The 18,609-nt window shown below is 35.4% G+C and overlaps 2 protein-coding genes across 2 annotated transcripts in view; one reads left to right on the plus strand and one right to left on the minus strand.

The window, feature by feature from the left end:
* MFS3 (major facilitator superfamily transporter 3) overlaps positions 1 to 2,248 on the plus strand; it is a 37,632-nt gene extending 35,384 nt beyond the window's left edge. The window contains exon 11 of the mRNA XM_085953233.1: positions 635 to 2,248. Within this exon, the coding sequence (XP_085809359.1) occupies positions 635 to 805 (171 nt within the window). The 3' untranslated portion in view covers positions 806 to 2,248. The remainder of the gene's footprint in view (positions 1 to 634) is intronic.
* A 1,989-nt stretch (positions 2,249 to 4,237) lies between these two features.
* On the minus strand, positions 4,238 to 18,525 carry l(2)10685 (5-methylcytosine rRNA methyltransferase l(2)10685). Its single transcript, XM_085953013.1, has 10 exons — positions 18,316 to 18,525; positions 17,995 to 18,181; positions 14,527 to 14,794; positions 12,310 to 12,488; positions 11,510 to 11,635; positions 8,488 to 8,671; positions 6,856 to 6,976; positions 6,637 to 6,761; positions 5,351 to 5,488; positions 4,238 to 4,524 (listed from the first exon to the last, which is right to left on the minus strand). The coding sequence occupies exons 1-10, from the start codon at positions 18,394 to 18,396 to the stop codon at positions 4,377 to 4,379; spliced, it is 1,557 nt and encodes a 518-aa protein (XP_085809139.1). The 5' UTR covers positions 18,397 to 18,525; the 3' UTR covers positions 4,238 to 4,376.
* Between the last annotated feature and the right edge of the window lie 84 nt (positions 18,526 to 18,609).

Below are 18,609 nucleotides of genomic sequence, written 5' to 3' on the forward strand. Positions count from 1 at the left end.
CGAACTAGAGTGTTTGTAATGTGGTCATACCGACGTACCTCTAAGATTTAGTAGAGTATAGTTGTATGCAGACCTTACCATACCAATCCATCGAAAATCACAGACCCCCCCTATTTGAAATATCTGTAGACAAAATTAATTATGACAAAAAAAAATATTTTCATGAAATTCTGCTAAACATTTCTTAAGTGATGGTAACTTATATATATTTGTGAATTATTGATACGCAGAGTGTGCCAAAACTGTTGCCAAAGAAAATTGATAAAAAAATATTTGAATACTTATACCTATATTTATATTTTTTCGACTATCCATGTTGGAATTTGTAAACTTGAAGTGACCATGTGTAAATAAAACAAAGAAAAACTAATAAATGTTAATGTCTGGGGGTTTTTATAAAGAGGGTTATTGTCTAGTTACAAAAAAACAATATGTATTTCACTTTTAGGCATTTAGACCCATTAACTAAAAACACATAATATTTAAGAAATGATCTGTGATGCCGGTCATTTACACTTTTACCTTCAATCCTTTGATATAAGTTTTGACTGAACTATAATATATAGTATGCAATAATAAACTCATGGGTAATAAATAATAATGATAGCATCAAATGATTTTTTTTTTTTTTCAGCAAACGATACACGCATGGAGAATAATATTTTTTGTGACAATTGGATTTTATATCGTTGAATTTGTCGTGTACAGTATGTTTGGATCAGGAAAGGAGCAGTCTTGGAACAGGCTGGGATCCACTAAGACAGAGGATCAACCACTCAGACAGAAGCAACAACTCAAAGCGTAATGAGATGAGACAGCTGTAATTAAAACATATGCAAAATCACACTTACGTGTCAAACGATAGCTATTATCACCATCCGTAATTACTTTAATCGAGTTAGCGATTTGACATAGCATACGAATGACTGTATATTTTCTCAGAATATACAGATAGTTTAATTAAGCAAATAGGATATAAGTGTAATAGGCAATTAATTATATAGAAAAGAGGCATTTAACAAAACATTTTAGGGATAAGGAAACGAATATTTGAATTATTTTTCCATTGGAATGATGCAATCACTGGGCACCTGATTAATGACATTAATTAGCAGCAGATCTATTCTAACTACGTAATACCACAACAAAGTATGTTATGTTTCTGGATTCGAGACAATATTTTCACTGTGTTACGGATGTTTTTGGGTGCAAGACAGTAATCCAAAATAACTGTTAGCTTGGTGTTAGGCGAATCTTGAATTTGGTAGTCATGTTGTATGAAGTCACACCTGCTTTGTGTGAACTCCTTTCTGGTTTGTCTTAAATCGCAACTGTGTAATGCACTCTTGCTAAGTCCTGCACACATTCTGTCAGTTTGAAATTATATACATGATATGAAACTTATCCAACGAAAAAAATTATAAAGGTTATAATGGGACATGAATAAATCGCTGCAATGCCATGGTATAATAATATATACTATCCTCATTGTTTGCTTTATATGTATTACAATAAACATGCCATTGTATCTTGCTTGTGGTTAAATTGACAACAATAACTTGAAATGCATCGTGGCAGTGGCGCTATTGTCACAATGTGAGTACTGCGAGATATTTGTTCCTCAACAAAACGTGACACCTCGAACTATTGTTGGTATCTATCTAATTAAAGCAGGCCACGGGACCCTATTAATAAAAGTTATTTTGACATTTCGTACCTACCCCGAGATAATTAACACTTGGAATGCATTATAGCATTTCAAGCAGCGATTAAATTATCACCTCATGAGGTGACCTCATTGTTGTTCTGGCGATTTCGGCAGTTTTTGCTAACTGACAATGTTCGTTTAATTTAAAGGTTCAATTTGCTACAGGATGCCTCCCATCAGTCTGATTTTCTTTTTAAATACCGAGAAAAACGACATTACACATTTTTCCCGTAGCAGCAGTTTACTGTAACTGCACGTAACATGATAATAATGAATGATAATTGAAGCATTAATTACGGTTCTTAATGATTTCGGAGTTAAGAGTCACATTGGAATAGATCTGCTAGCGTAGTAATGTTTTAAGTACTTATCATAATATTATAAAATCAATATAATTAAAATTGTATGATAAAAAATTGTTTATCATACAATTACAGAATTATTGTAATATTCAGGACTCAGTGCATTATGTAATATATTTACTGTACTAAAATAAAATATATTTAATATATTTTTTTCTAAATTAATTGTGATGTTCATGAGCAGTATTAAATTAATTTATTAAGTGGTATTTAATATTTCACTGTATGACTGTATGTGTATGATATCTTTATGTAGCGATTAGTTAATTTATTTTAAATGCTTTGTCCTTGTGTTGTTACTAATATCTGAACTGTTCAATTTCAATACTCTTGATTAATATATGATAAAAAAAATACAATGTTATTTCATTAATACTTTTGATTTTATCGTTATGTCTTCTTTCTTCTTCGGCCATATCTGCCTAGCATATAGAGACCACGCGGTGCCTCCAAGAATCCTTGTCGCTCGCCAGTCTTCTTGCTTCATTCCAGGTCAAACCAGCAACCCGTAGCTCCGCCGTATACACTCTATAGATAGTATTTAGCGGCCTTCCAGGACGCCGGAATCCGGTCAGCTTGAAGAACAGGCAAGCCAGGTTGAGGTTCTCTTCTAGCATCCGCAGCATGTGGGCGAGCCAGGTCCAACGTTGCCTCTTCACTCTCAGCGTGATGAGAGGCTGCTTGGTGCGTTCTCTTATCTCCTCGTTGCTCCTAAAGTCATACCACCGCACACCCAGTATCCGTCGCAAACATCTGTGTTCGAAGCTAAGTATACGATTGCTCTGAGCCTTCGTATGGTGCCATGATTCGCTACCGTAAAGCAGCACTGTCAGAATGCAAGCGTCGAATAGGCGGTATTATTGACCGAGTTCAGCATCGAGTTGAATGTTGCTCCAGCCATTCCCATTCGAATAGCGAGTTCTTTCTGCAGAATGCCATCTCCCGTTGATACCGGATGAAGGTCTCCCACAGGAGACCACCTCAAAAAGGGCGGACCGAACCACCATCTTTCCCAAAACACCACAGCCTACGTCCACTCTTCGCGGTTCTCGCAACCCTCGGCCGAGCAGAGCCCGCCTCCTCAAAAATTCGAATTCATCCGCGCTCCCGCCAAAACACAGACACGGTCTGCCGAAAACGGCCGCTCGCGACGCCACTAGCAACGACACCATACACCATGCGTTTCTGTCTCCCACCCCCGCTTCTTTGGCCATGACATTATCACGGTCTGCCATCTCCGCCTCAGCGCGAAGAAGGCCGGTGATACTGTGATGTGTACCCCCAGGTACTTGAAGCTGTCGACGCTCACGATGTTTTGTCCAACACCAATCAGAGGGAAATCTGGATCAGGACAGGTACTATTACACAAAACGTTGGTTTTCTTCGCATTAATTTTCAAACCGACGCGAGATGAGTTTTCATGCAACCTGTCGATTAGGACAGCGTCATCGGCATATTCCAGGTGGTATAGTTTCACCGTGGGGGTAACAGGTATGCCTCGGTCGGGTGGTATTGACTTCCGTAGTATGAAGTCAAAGAGGATGATGAAGAGAAACGGAGCAAGGACACAACCCTGTCTGATTCCGCTCGTGACCCCGAACCATTCCGTGACAGTGTCACCAATTCTGACAGAGCATTCGCTATTCTCATGCAGGCATTTGATTATGGCAATGATTATGAGAGGGATCCCGTATGCTCCCAGTATTCTCCAGAGGGAGGGGTGGTGCGGATTGTCGAAAGCCATCTCATTATCCACAAAGCAGCATGCCAACGGACTGTTCAGCTCATGGCTCTGCTGGAGAAGACAACGAAGGTTGTGGATTTGGTCTGCAGAATTCCGCTCAAGCTGTACTTGAGGAATTCAGTATGTATCCCGTCTCTCCCCGGTGCCTTTCCGTTCTTGAGCCTTTTCACAGCGTATTTTATCTTGGTGTGAGTGGGCGGGCAATCGGAAATATCGGTCGCTTGGGGAATGTCCAAAAGCAAAGTTTCCGCAGATATGTCAAGGGGATCCAAAGGGGGTGGGAGGTTCAGCACTCCGCAGAAATGATTCTTCCAAATCGTTATGTAGCATTGCAATAATACAATGAATACCTGAGTGTATACTCAGCCATCTAACCAAGTACCTACATAAGATTAGAAGGATATAGGGTTGTAAAGAAAGTAATATTGTCATTGTATGTGTAAGCATTAAATGTATTTATCACTCGATAACATAAATTAATATTTAGCACCGTACTTTACAACAAAAATAACTCTCAATACTAATATAAAACTAACTTACATAACCTAACTGTGTTCAAACTTCACTGTGTTCGAACAAACTTAGCAAAATAGGATGGGCCAAAATTTGATTTGACACAAGGTATGACTAAATGTCCGTAACGGGGAGCAGTGCGCTCTCTGCCGATGTTGAAAATCACTTTCATTGTTTGTAATGACTTTGTTGATAATCTGAAAAAGATATTGAAAATTTGTTTTGAACAATAAAAGAATACGTCGCTCGATATTAGCAAGTGATTAAATTTTAGAAAGCTTTTACAACAATGAGAGATTATCAATCTAAAGAGAAAAGGTAAATTACCGCTTTGAGTATTGTAACAGGCATTTTTTACGAGGAACAGTTGTTGCTTATTCAGTTAAGTCATTTTACATATGCTCTAGATTCAAACACACATTGAAAATACATGTGAATTTGAGTCAGCCAGGGAATTTAGACCCACTGCTTTGAACATGAATATTCTCCCAACACTGCACCGTGGACAAAACCGGTAATATAAATTTACTTGATTGATGGATGGACTTAAGAGTAAAACCAAAAAGTGCAACTAATATAACGCAAAACTATCTAGATGCCAAAACTGGAATTAGGTATGACAGTACAAAAGAAAATCCTAAGATATAAGAATATCTAGCGGTTATAAGAGTATAAAAAACTTATACACATTTTTTTTTATTGCCAATGTTATTTAATTTTTTTTACAAATTTAGCAATGCATGCAAGTATATGCTAGTTTTGATGCTCTCTCGAAAAGTAGGCTTTTTTCGCTTAAGCTGTTAAGGCTTTTTTACCACTGCAAAGGTACTGTCAAATAATAATAATTTATTATGTCATTAAAAGTTACAAGTTGAAATTTACTCTCAGATGAAAATATTTCAGTTCAAATTCTTTTATAATAATGTAATTGTATCTAAAGCAATTTCCACAAAGCTGAGAGTCTTATTAAGAAAAAGCAAATTATGTGTATAGATACCATGTATATTATTGTAATATAATTACTTGATAGTTGCGCGGACACCATATGTTTCCCAAGCATTTTTAAGTGCCATGTGAACGACTCCATCATTTTGAACGGGGCTAAGAGTGCATGTGCTATAAACTACAGAGCCTCCAACACGGCAAAGGGACAGCGCGTTACTAAAAACATAAGAGATTAATAATTTTTTGTAGGTATGTACCTAATACAAAAAATAAATATTGTTATTAAAAACGATCGTTGAATTCAGGCTATTAAGTATTAATTTTTACAATACAGGCCACAAGGCCTAATTACAGTAGTGAAATACATCAGAGAAACACTCATACTTGAAATATCACATAAATGTATTGTGACCTAACTACAGAACACCGGCGCCTTACGCATTGGACCACAAGGCATAGGCAGCCTTATTTTATATTTTTTTAAACTAGGTTAATAGTGATCATATGTAAGTATTCATCGACATACATAATTATTTAGTCCCTAACTGTAATGATCTTTCAAGTTAGCATAATTTATTAGTATCATGAAGCAGTCATCAATGGAAAAATATATAAAAAAAATACATAAATTTGTAACTAAATTCTGTAAAAAAAGTTTTGTCATATCAGTAAATAGTGCGTGCAAAAGGAAAATGATGATGAGTCCAAAATAATTTTATTTTCCAAGAGAGCCAGAACAGTATTGGATAACTTTATATTGTGAACTTCTATGATTCAGAAGCGTTGCTTCCGCTCATTCTTTTTCTCTTTTAGGAATATTTGCATGTTGGTAAATTGCATATTCAACTAACTTTTCAATTTTTAATACTCATCTCCCATTTCCATTCGCACACTGGATGGACACAACAATTTGTTCGGGACTCTTCATTTCCTCATGAAATATAAGAACATTTTACGATTATGCTAACAAAGATGTTGAAAGCAGTACGTTTATATAAAAATTATAGAAAAAACGATCGGATATAGAAATTTATTAATTTTTTAATAATCGATTTAAAATATTAAGAATTATTTTTTTGTTTTATAATTATATAACGCAAAATGAGTCCGTGGGCACACACAAAAGTGCTAACGGTCGCAGGGTTTGGAATCCCTGCATTAAAAGATAAAAGTAAGTAGAAAATCTGAACTATTTGGAAATATCGTACATTAGATACCCACTTTTATTAATTACACAAGGTTATTAAAATATCTTAGTAGTTACATGTGTATGTGACAGTTTCTTCCACATTGTGTGGTACTAAATAACTTTTGTTATGGTCACGTTATGCTAAGCGCAAAGAGAATAACATATTATATTTCACCTTAATAATGCTGATTGCAGTTCGGGAATTCTCAACCTCTCCTTTGCCCTACTGTGTTTAAATATACTGTTGTCATCTTCCTTTAAGGAGTGTCTATCAGTTGTGCAAGGAACGTCTATTATAATCTGTCAACAATAATGATAATTTGTTATAAAGAAAAATCAGGAAAAGGTTTAATGTGATAGAAGTGAACATATTTAATTGTTATTGTTATTTAACCTTATCATATCCCAGTTGATCTTTGAAGTCACGGCCGTCTACTCGGGATACAATAATCCTATCCTTCCATTTACTGTTTTCTTCAAAATCGTACACAAAGTCCCTCAATACTTTATATACTCTGTAATATAAAAAACATTTTTCAATACAGTATTAAACAGTTTAGACAGTGGCAGCTGCTCTTTGCATTTTTTCAGTAGAAAAAATACATTTATAGATAAAATAACAGTCTGTTTTGATGTGTTCATCTGTTTATGTAGTGTTATTTGTAAAATTAAAATGTCTTTAGTAATAGCCCTTGAAATATTCCCAGATCGAAGCAATTGCAGATGCGTCACATCACCTTTTGAGCTTTGGGATATGCCCGATTATGAGTACTGGACAAAATAAAATAATTCCTATTTTTCGGTCATAACTCATCAGACGATGGTTGTGTCAGGTTAAAAATTTCCAAAAACGTACGAAAATATCGGAAATAATCGTGAGCTTCCAAGTAGGACATGACAAAACGTGAGTTTGATGTCTACATAATGAAGGCTACTTGACTTTATTCATTATTTTAAAAGATAATAATAATTAACAAAAATGACGTGGATGTAATAAACACAATCAGCAACTTGATACTCATTATAACATATTATTAGTGTTGGCACCAAACTGACTAACTGAATGTAATTGATATTTAACATTGACAGTTGCTCATGATGATCGGTATGAGTCGTCGAGTCTGCTGGTGAAATTAAACCTTTAGTGTGAAGTGTGCCATAAATGCATCTACAATGTGAAATGACTTGAATGAAATGATAGTTCATTAATAAACATGTAACACTAATGTATAGCATAATTATCTCAGTCTCGATGCCCTGAAAAATAAATCTCAAAGCATAAAAGTGTCAACCAGTTACAAATGTATCTGCAATGAAAATTGATTTGGAGCTAATTTAATCATTGACCTTTGTAATCTTTCTTCCCACATCATTTTCATGTGATGAGGTTCATCTTTTTATATTAAAAGACTTGGTTGACGAAAATATATGGACGTGGTCGTCATCCAAGATAGGAGGCTGAAATGTATTCTTTAATCTCCTTATTGACCAAAAAGTGATTTAGTTCATTATTTCACTGTTTACAAAATTTCAAAATAAAATGAAAGGCCTCCACGCCACTCAGATCACTTAGGATTTTTAGGTCAATAAGGAGATTAAGGGCTACATTCCTGCCAAATTTCAGCTCATTACCTCAGAATAATAGTATGACCACACGTCCAATATCGACTAGCCTATACATGTAAAATAGATAAAAGAAATAGTAAAATCCAGCCGTTAATAAAGTTAGATAATACTATGTATAAATACTGCATGGATAACGTTTCCTGAGAGACATATATCTTTTTTAACACTACAACAGGCCATGAAGCCCAATGACATTAGTGTAGTGAAGCAGTAGTTAGTAATAGAAGTGAAACAATCACGAACAACGAGACTTTGAGAAAATCACATAAATATATTGTGACCTCACTGGGAATCAAACCCAGAGCCCCTGGATGAAAATCCAACCAGCACATTACGCATTAGACTATGAAGATATTCACATTATATACTACTAATTACTAATTTTGTAAAAGAAATTTACCTGTTAATTCTGGAGAATGATACATCGTTAATAGCCAAAACACTACACGACAATGTTTGTAAGGCCACCAATGATTTTCCACCAGGTGCTGCGCATAAGTCCAAAACTCTGTCTCCGGGTTTTATGCCGAGAGCCAAAACTGGTAGTATAGAAGCACCATCCATTAAATAGTAGTTCATCACACCTAGAAATCAAGTTGTATTGACGGTGATTTCCAACTAGGATTCCGCGACCGTGTCAGGGATACTGCGATAATTCCCAAAATTTCACAAGTACAACTTAAGAGCTTTAGAGTAAAAACAGGGTTTAATGTGACCTATTTTTAAACACTATATCGCGCCATAGTTACATTATTATTTAGGTACCTACATAGCAACCGTTTTATTAGAGACAAGATTTGTGGCAACACAGAATGAATGAATATAGATTGAGAAATTGAGTTGTCATGAGTTTTGATGTATCGTCGCCTACTATGCACTGTGATACAGTTACAAAACAGCACAGTACTGATTAAATGCTGTATTATTTATTATTGTTTTATTGATCTTACCATTAGTTTTAGTGGAAAGTGGTTTTATGTGAAAAATTGTTAAGACTACATTAGTCACAAAATGATCTAGTAATGCAAAATATACTGTAACCGTAAATAACACTGTAAAATTATGCGATTGTTACTTGATTTTATGTCAAGTAACTAGATTCATATTGTAGTTTTCTATTACTATTATCGTGCTAGGATAAATATTCATTGGATTGATTTTTTATTTTCAAGGGCAAGAATAGAGTTTTTAAGTCATAATTTAGTTATTTTGTGTTCAAAATTACTATCCAGCACGTGAACGTGTCTGCTGCAGAATCAACAACATACAACTTGGGCGTGTCTGATAAATCAGACACACAATTGGACAGACGTCTCGCGGAGTATTATTTTAATTTATGTTTAGCGATCGAATTTCAAAGTAATTCAGAAAACAAAATAGCTTATCAGTAGTTAATAAATATTACCGCCATATTGTAAGTATATGATTTTATTTCTTCGATATTTCAATGTTTGTTTGCGTTGGTAAAATAAAATAATATAAAATAACTAGCTGACCCGGCAAACGTTGTTCTGCCATATAAATTATTTCTAGTGAATATTTTGGTTGTTAAATAAAAAATAACAAATGTATCATAAGTGTGTGGGGATGGGATCTATGACAGAAAGAGGAATAGAACGCTGTAGACGATGACCGCCGATAAAAACAAAAAAACATCAACCATTCATTTTCTCAATTCAAAATGAGTAATGATGTTCATAATGAATGAATTACCTGTGACAGGATCTCGTTATTTAATGTTTATGCAATATCCGTCTCGTCGCTTCCAGAAAATTAGCGGATATTGGAGAGCGTCGTATGAATGGTGTGTGTCAGCGATGAACTCCAGATTATTGTTTCTTCTTCGAATCACGATTTCTCGCGTCGATGTGCGGTCGCCAACCATGATTCCAGCAATGTCGTCAACAACAGGCACATTGAATCGACGCACATGCTCTCCAGCTGGTGTTTTATCAGTATTGATGACAATAGCGTGATTGTCACTTTGCAATTCGTGCATGTGTGCTTTGAAGAATTTCAATAATTCATTGTGCTCATTCAACAGGGCGTCCAGTTCGCCGACGATGCGCCTGGCATTAGGCGAATTGAGGCTATTGTAGCCGCAACGTGCATCCACATGATTGATGTCCTCACCGCCCATGAAGTAGATTTGTAAAAAATTATGTGGTTCGTTTGGCATTGGCAGCAATGAGCCTACTTTGTGGTATACTTGGCCTTTGATTTTGAACGTAGAATGGAATTGTTGACCATTTGCCGCAGTATTGTGAACTATTTCTGTTGCTCCGAACGAAGTCATTTGGAAGCATGAATTGAATGTGCGAATGGACTTCAGGAGCAGGTTTGAATCTGGAACCGTGCCGATGAGCAAGCCGTTCAATGGTTATGGTGGTATCTCAATTTCTGGTAGTTGCACTTTTCCTGATGCGCAACACATTTGAGCGCATAACAATGGAGACATTCTTTGTCCATAGCACCAATCAGCACTTTCGGATGAGCGGAATATTCAATATCTGGCTCGTACTCGAATGCGAGACGAAGGAACGAAGCGGATATAAATGTTCGATGTACTTGTTGGCGTTGTCGGTCATTTGCTCTGCATGTGTTAACTACGAACCGGCGCCCTTAGCTCCGTTCCAATTGTCGTTGTTGATTTCGTTCAGCTCGTGCCTCTTGTGATTGAGATGCACGCAATTGCCACATGCTTACACGCACATTTTTGTTATCTTGTTGGATTTGTTCGTCTGTTCTTTCTGCTCTACTATTTTGCATGTTTGTTGCTTTATTCGTTCGACGGCCCAAATGGCCCCCCTTGCGTCTTGCTGGCATTGTGACTTTGATACACGCACATAAAAATAGATAAATAAAATAAATCTTACAAAATTTTGCACGCACTGCGTTGTGATATACTGAATGAAATGTCAAAATGACGCGACGCTTCTCTTGAATTCTTCTCGGACGTAGCGCCATCTGTCATTCAACAACATAAATAATTTCGTTCTGTTTGAAATACAAACGACGGTTAAATTTGTTCATACAAAAATAATATAATCGCGATTAAAAAATGGGAGGGTGGGGGTAGGAGGGTGAAAATTTGGAGTTATACGTATTTTTTTATGCCAAAAAATAAAAAAAATACAAAAAAAAAATTGTCAAAAAAATAAAAGAAAATTTTCTGGATAGAGATACCCTAATCACCTAGCGGTATGAAATATACTTGTTGACCTATTCTCATACCTAACAAATATACATGAAAAAATTCATAAAAATCGGTCGAGCCATTTCGGAGGAGTTCGACCACAAACATCGTGACACGAGATTTTTATATATATAGAGATAATAAAATAAAATCCTTTATATTTACATAACTTTTTTTTCGATATAACATAAATCTATCGATAAAGCGTTAAAAACTGTAAGCATACCTGTACTGCCTCGCTTGGGTTCAGGAAATGTGGAGAAATTATTGTCTTCATAGGAAAATACACGCAAATGTTCCGGAAACACAATCTCATTGTCATCTTCCACAACAACAGGGAAATCGCTAGCACCTGAACAATAATAAAAGGTATTATGACAGTGGCAATGTATATTTTAGCCAGTTTGACATAGAATTAGCTTACCCAGTAGAAGATGTGGACCCATTTCGCAAATGACTCAAATGAAGATACTATCTCATACCTATATCTGTTTCACATATTATAGTGGAAAGGGCTCCCATGGCTCCCAATTTTGCTTGCTATTTAATAATATCTTTTATTTTATTTCGCTGGCAACTCTTATCAGGATGTGTTGTCACAATATAAGTTGTTTGAAATAAAGAACTAATACTTGAGATAATACATCCTAATGGTTGTAAACATATCCTTCACTCTGGGAGGTCTATATGTGAAAGTGGTAATTTACCAACATTAAAAAGCAGTATAGAATACAATACCCATGCAGTGGTCTATGATGACCAAGGGGTAACGTGTCGGCCTATAATGTCGAATTCGATGTTCGAATTCCAGGTATGGCAAAAAAATCACATGTTACTATTCAATGTGTGTTTGTACCCAGAGTATGGACGTTGAGCAAGTGGCTAACATCAATTTCTCATAAAAACAAAAATCTGTTAATACAACCTCTACACTGTGGAGAGGCCCATATGATCTTCACAAGATCACAAACATGGTGAAAAAAAAATATGATTATGTACGGTTACTATCAATGTAGAATTACGTACTTGAATAGTATTTATAATGTTGAGATTCGGGTACCCAGTCCCCGCAACCTTTGATACGAGAGGCCGGCATAAAGGTCCAAAGCGATGTGGACGACATGCCCAACTGAGGAGGAATCACTCGAGCTTCGTCCATTTCAGCTTCCAACAGACTCGCCGTCAGTGAAGGATTTTCCACAGACCTACCAACATATAAAAAAAGTGACCCGTGGGTTCTGAATCCGTGATTTAGAATATAAATTTATTCATGTAAATACCCCACTTTCCTGGCACCAAGTGATTTTTTCATTATTTTGTAGAAATACGCAGACAATTAAGGTGCTTGAGATGGATTCAGGCCAAGTATGTTCGGCCCAGATGAGTCAGATGAGCATGTCACTATCAAAGGTGGAATATGGTGTACAGCAAATGGGTAGGCTGGCAGTGACTTACCCATCCACTGCATTGTATTGCATGGTCAGGATATTTTGTTAACATTTTGTTATAGTTATTTACTGTTTTCTCTTAAAATTTGGAATCCTATTCCCATATACAACTAAGGATTGCAATACCGGTATTTCAAAACCGGTATCTCAGTATTTTTCGATACCGAAATACCGGTTTTAAAAAGCAGACAATATCGATATATTTGGTATTGAAAGAGGATATAAAATGTATTAATTAAGGGCGGACATGCTCAGCGTGGGTCAAAATGGAGCTGTTATTCTATTTTCAAAGCATAATCCTGGACATACCTTAAACGTTGTAGATAATCTATTTATATAATTTTAAACATATATAAATATTTCACTATAATAATGTCGATATAAATTATACTGATGGTTTTATAAATGCGTTTAATAATTAATAAATGTAAAAAATCTTAACACCACTGCACATTTATGTACTGAAATATGACTATATTCTAAAACATTAGAGCGAGAGGTTTAAAAGAATATTATTTTATGTAATAAAAATACTTTATGCAGTCATCAAATGTTTAAAATAAATATAAAGGATAATAAAGCTTCAAAATTATATAATCTACAACGTTTAAGGTATGTCCAGGATCATGCTTTGAAAATAGAACAAAAGCTCCATTTTGACCTACGCTGAGCATGTCCCCCCTTAATATAAAATGTTTAGCAGGACTGTAATTTTTTGTCCGTGTGGTTTATTTCCGTTGGGCTTCGACGTTGGTGACCGAACACGTGCAGATGCAAAATACTTTATTACATTATAGGTAGGTATACCTACTTCCCTGATTTTAATTTTATCAAAATATTTTCACCAGTTGCCGGCGGATCTTATAAGTTGTCAGGTCTATTTTTAGATGTATCTGAAATTACGCTTAAATACATACCTACGGTTTGTTTTTATAATAATTAAAAACCTCGGCCCTAGTGGCGAATATTTATATTATAATAAATAGTAAGTTTACTTATAATGGACTTGCCTGTGCCTAATAGTTTGATGTTTATCTACGCAATAGTAGCCTATAGAATAATAGAGAAATATATTTTTTTGAACAAAAAAGTAAGCAATATTGTGTTTGGTTTTACTTCTTATGGGATAAAGGTAAAGAAGTAGTTTAGTGTAATAAGTGTAATAAAACATTAGGTGGAATTATCAGTGGGGTGCATCCAAGAACACTTCGTAAAATAAATTTATTGAAAGATCATTCGAAGAAGAAAGTGCCAATAGTTCAAGGTATGTCTACCATATCTTGCCTTTACCTATCTTTACCTATTTTTATATTATTACATACACTTATAGATATTTTTGCTATACAATATTAATATTTTAAAGAGATTTTTATGTGTATATAATATATATTGGTTTCTGTTTTTTTATATTTTTCAAGAATACCGGTATTCAATTGTAAATATCGAAATACCGGTATTAATATTTTCATTCGGTATTGCAATCCCTATATACAACCATGAATTGTGACATGTTGATAATTCTTTACACAAAACCCATTAGATAGGTATCAAAAAACTTAGCGGATTATTAATAATGAAGTAGATTGTCAAAAGTATTTGTACCCCACTAACTCTAACCCCATCTGTTTTTTTATTTTTTTACGACCATAAGCTGCCACTCTTTAGTTCTACACTGGACCTGTGTGATATTTTAGAATATTTTTTGTTTCACACATTCATTTACAACAGAAATAGAAATATGGCCCCACATTAATAAAAGTTATTGCAAGGTACAAAGACATGTTGTTTAACATACTTGATGGAATCTGCAGTTGTTCCTGTTTGCTTATCTTTGCCAATGATAGCACCTCCCGTGTCCAAAGTTTCAGGTAACGTAATATTTCCACCGCCACCTTTATAAATCCCTTCGATTTCAGACTGATTCACCTGATCAGCAAAAATTTTAACATAGGAATCCTGCATTTCATTACTGTCTGCATGATCTGATGTGACCTCAGACATATTTATGCTGTTTTCATCAAATTTCTTCTGGACCTCAATCAAGCGCTTTACGCTATGTGCTCCTAAAATATAACAAAAATATTAAAACAGAAAAAAAAATAATTTAAATCACAAAGGAAAAGAGTGAGAAGTCTGAAAATTGCAAAATTAATCATAATGCTTCTTCTTATCGTCCCATACCCTAGCGGAGGTCGGCTAGCTACGGGGTGACCTTTGCTTTATTATCTGCTACCTGAAACAGTTCAGTGGAACTGGACTCATACAAATCCACGAAATGCAGCAACGTCCTCTGTGACGCTTACTGTTGATCTTTTCTTGGATGACACGTTGTCGAATGCTTTTGTCCTCTCATAATGTGCCCGAGGTACTGTAGTTTTCTGGTTTTGATACTATACAGAACTTCTCGGTCCTTTGCCATTCGATTGAGAACGTCAACATGTATCATCCGGCAATTCATGGAATTTTGAGGATACGTCTATACAGCCACATCTCGAAAGCCTCAACTCTCTGTGACATCTATTGGTTTAGCATATATACTTCCATACCATAGGAAAGAATTGAGAGAATATAATAATGAACGATACCCAGTTTCAGACTTAGGTCAAGGTCACGATTGCTAAGGAAGCATCTCATTTTGAGAAAGACGCTCTTTGCCATCTCAATTTTAGTTTTAATTTCCTGAGATTGGTCCCATTTCTCATTGACCCATGTTCCCAAATATATATAGTGTGTCACACATTGAATCGGTTCGCTGTTAATAACAAAACTTGTGTTGGTGTTGCTATTTTTGATTGATGACTATTAATATATTTGTTTACTTGAGGTTCATTTTTAAACCATAAGAATGGTTGACCTCTCATTAACCCTTCTACCCATTGATATAAACCCTTTAGGCTATCAGCAATCAGCTCTGTCATTGGTATACAGCATATTGTTAATAGGTTTCCTATTAACTACAATATCTGCCGATTCACCTTGTAAGGCTTCTTTGAAAATAGCTTCCGAATACAGGTTAAATAGTAGAGGTGACAATATACATCCCTGTCATGAAGATTTTTCATCTTTCCACTGATTTTGTTTTCATAATGCACGTATCCCTAAGGGTGTAAAGGGGTGACTAGAATTGACGTCACTGAAATAGTTTCACATAGAAACAGAAGCTCCAAAACAATGTTCTCCAAAACTCAATCTTGTTTTGGCTCTTCTGAAAAATAGTCTTTTCCTTTCGAACACAGCTATCTATTATGCTTATTACACGTAAAGAGGATGGACAAGTAACACATTACAGGCGGACCTCGACTTACGAACGTTCGACTTTCGCACAATTCGCTATTTCGCACATTTCAAAAAAAAAATCGTTTTTTTAAAACGTCGCGCTGGCCGTGGGGTTAAGATATCCCCTTCTCGCTCGCTCACAAGCAAGTGCATTTCTTGCGTCACTTGCATCCTGCTCACACCCGTCACTTTGCTTGTGAGCTAGCTAGGATAGGTTTAGTCTTGCGCAGGAGCGCGTGCAGGCGTCGTCGTGTTGTGCGTTTTGCTAATTTTCTTCATTTGAAATATTTCACCCTAAAAATTTATAAACATGAGTGAGAAACGAAAAAACTGCAGTGTTGATACGAACAAAAAGAAATCAAGGACATATAAACTTCACATGACGTTCTGATTGCGGTGAATCTTTTGCTTCAATCGGACGTTCGTATGATACAAATAGGTCTACTACGATATGATCAATTTTGAAAAATAAAAATGAACTTAAGGAATACGTTCAAAATTGTGGAAATATATTATCTTTAAAGGTTGTTTCCAAAAGACACGGCATAGTTATGGATGGAATGGAAAAATATTTGTCATCATGGATCGACGACCAACATCAAAAAGATGTCCCTCTGAATATTTCAATTATTCAAGCGAAGGCTCTTAGTTTGTACGAAGATTGGAAGGCTAAAAAAAGAAGATTCTAACAAGATTTTTCAAGCAAGTAACGGTTGGTTTATATTAAATTCACTGGAGAATCGGCTGATGCGGATAAAGATGCTGCAAAAGAATTTATTTCCTCACTATCCAAAATTATTGAAGATGGAGAATATTCCTCTAGCCAAATATTTAATGTAGATGACACAGGTTTATTTTGGAAAAAATGCCTAGTCGTACATTCTTATCTAAGGAAGAATCAGTTGCCCCTGGGCATAAACCTTCTAAAAACCGATTGACATTGCTTATAGGTGGAAACTTGGCTGGTGATTTAAAATTGATGCCAATGTTAATTTATTAACCAGAAAATCCCAGAGCATTGAAAGGGAAGGATAAAGAATTGCTTCCAGTAATCAAATAAAAAAGCCTGGGTTTACTGCGTTAATATTAAAAGATTGGTTCACTTTACATTTCGTGCTAGCAGTTAAGCAATATTGTAAAGTTAATGATTTACCATTTAAAATAAGAAAAAGAAGAGTGGCAAACAGTTAACTCTTGATAATTTTTTAATGGAAACACCCACATACCCCACTTAAACATGTCTCTTAAACATCTTATATTTACTTAATAAATACATATTTCAAAATACACACAATTTAATTTTTTTTTACTTCCCTCTACTTTCGAACATTCAACATTCGCACATCTTTTCAGGAACCAATTATGTGCGAAAGTCGAGGTCCTCCTGTACAAAGAAATTGACATTCAGGAAGCCGGAAGGCAAACAATGACCGAGGGATAATGTTGAGTTGGATTCAAAAACCTTGGGCATCCTAAACTGAAGGGAACAGGCTTTGACAGAAATAAATGTAGGTAGCTGAAGAAGGCCAAGAACCACACAGGGGTGTAGCACCAGGAAGAAAGAACATTTTCCATTAGCAATTAATAAATAATACAAAAAATAATTATTTACGAAACACATTCATATGTTCAATCAATATTTATACAATTGAAGGTGAATAGAAATTGGAGAACAGAGGTTGAAAATGAATCCATGTGTTTTGAAATGATCCTCTGGTCATCTCAACTGTGAAGGTGGGGCGACTCCGTTCTCGAGGGTAGATGACACCTAACCACTGAAGATGCTCTTTTTAAACAGACCAGAAAGGAAAAGGATGGCATTGGTGGGAGTTTGTGGCAGACAGAGGGGAGTGGAGACGTTTCCCGGAGGAGGTTAAGTCCCACATTGGGATGTGGTGCTGATGATGATGATGAAGTTGAATAGATTAGAAGATTTGTTATAACCAAATCTCAAAAACAAATATTTCCGATGACGAATTCATCTTACCCAATTTTTGAAGAAATTCTTCAGTCTGCTCTACGTCAGAAAAATTATTAACTAAAGCCACATACTTGTGATTCCTAAGTAGTGCTTTTCGCATAGAAAACCACTTATCTCCAAATACAGATCCATAGAAGTCATCAAAATGCTCTAGGGCACGGTCGGTTGCGTTCACTTTTTTTGCTATCTGAGACTGAAAAATATTAACTAAATTCGCAAAATTTTCAATACATATTTGGAAGATGTACTTCACTTTTATGATAAATAAATATTTCATGAACGATCAAGGTGAGTGAATGAAAATAAGACCAAACAAATAAACTTTACCCAATGATCTTTCTTGTGTTTGTATCGTCTAGGTAAATAAAATATTACGCTGGAGAGCTTATTAAATTTATTGCACAGCATGGTGGTTGATTTCAGTTATAACTTTCAAAAATAATCTTGATTATCAACATGGATTAGTTATCAAGAAATATATTTCAATTCTTTTAATGTCATATTTTTCTAGGTTATGTACAAAAATGACACTTGTACAAAGATGCCAGATTTAAAAAATGATTCTTTTTACACCGTCTCACAGACCACAGTGCTTGATCCGTGTGACTATTATTAAAATAA

This window comes from Rhyacophila brunnea, unplaced genomic scaffold (genome assembly GCF_057557595.1).
Source record: "Rhyacophila brunnea isolate RB1 unplaced genomic scaffold, BYU_Rbru_1.0 scaffold_3, whole genome shotgun sequence".
Lineage (NCBI taxonomy): Eukaryota > Metazoa > Arthropoda > Insecta > Trichoptera > Rhyacophilidae > Rhyacophila > Rhyacophila brunnea.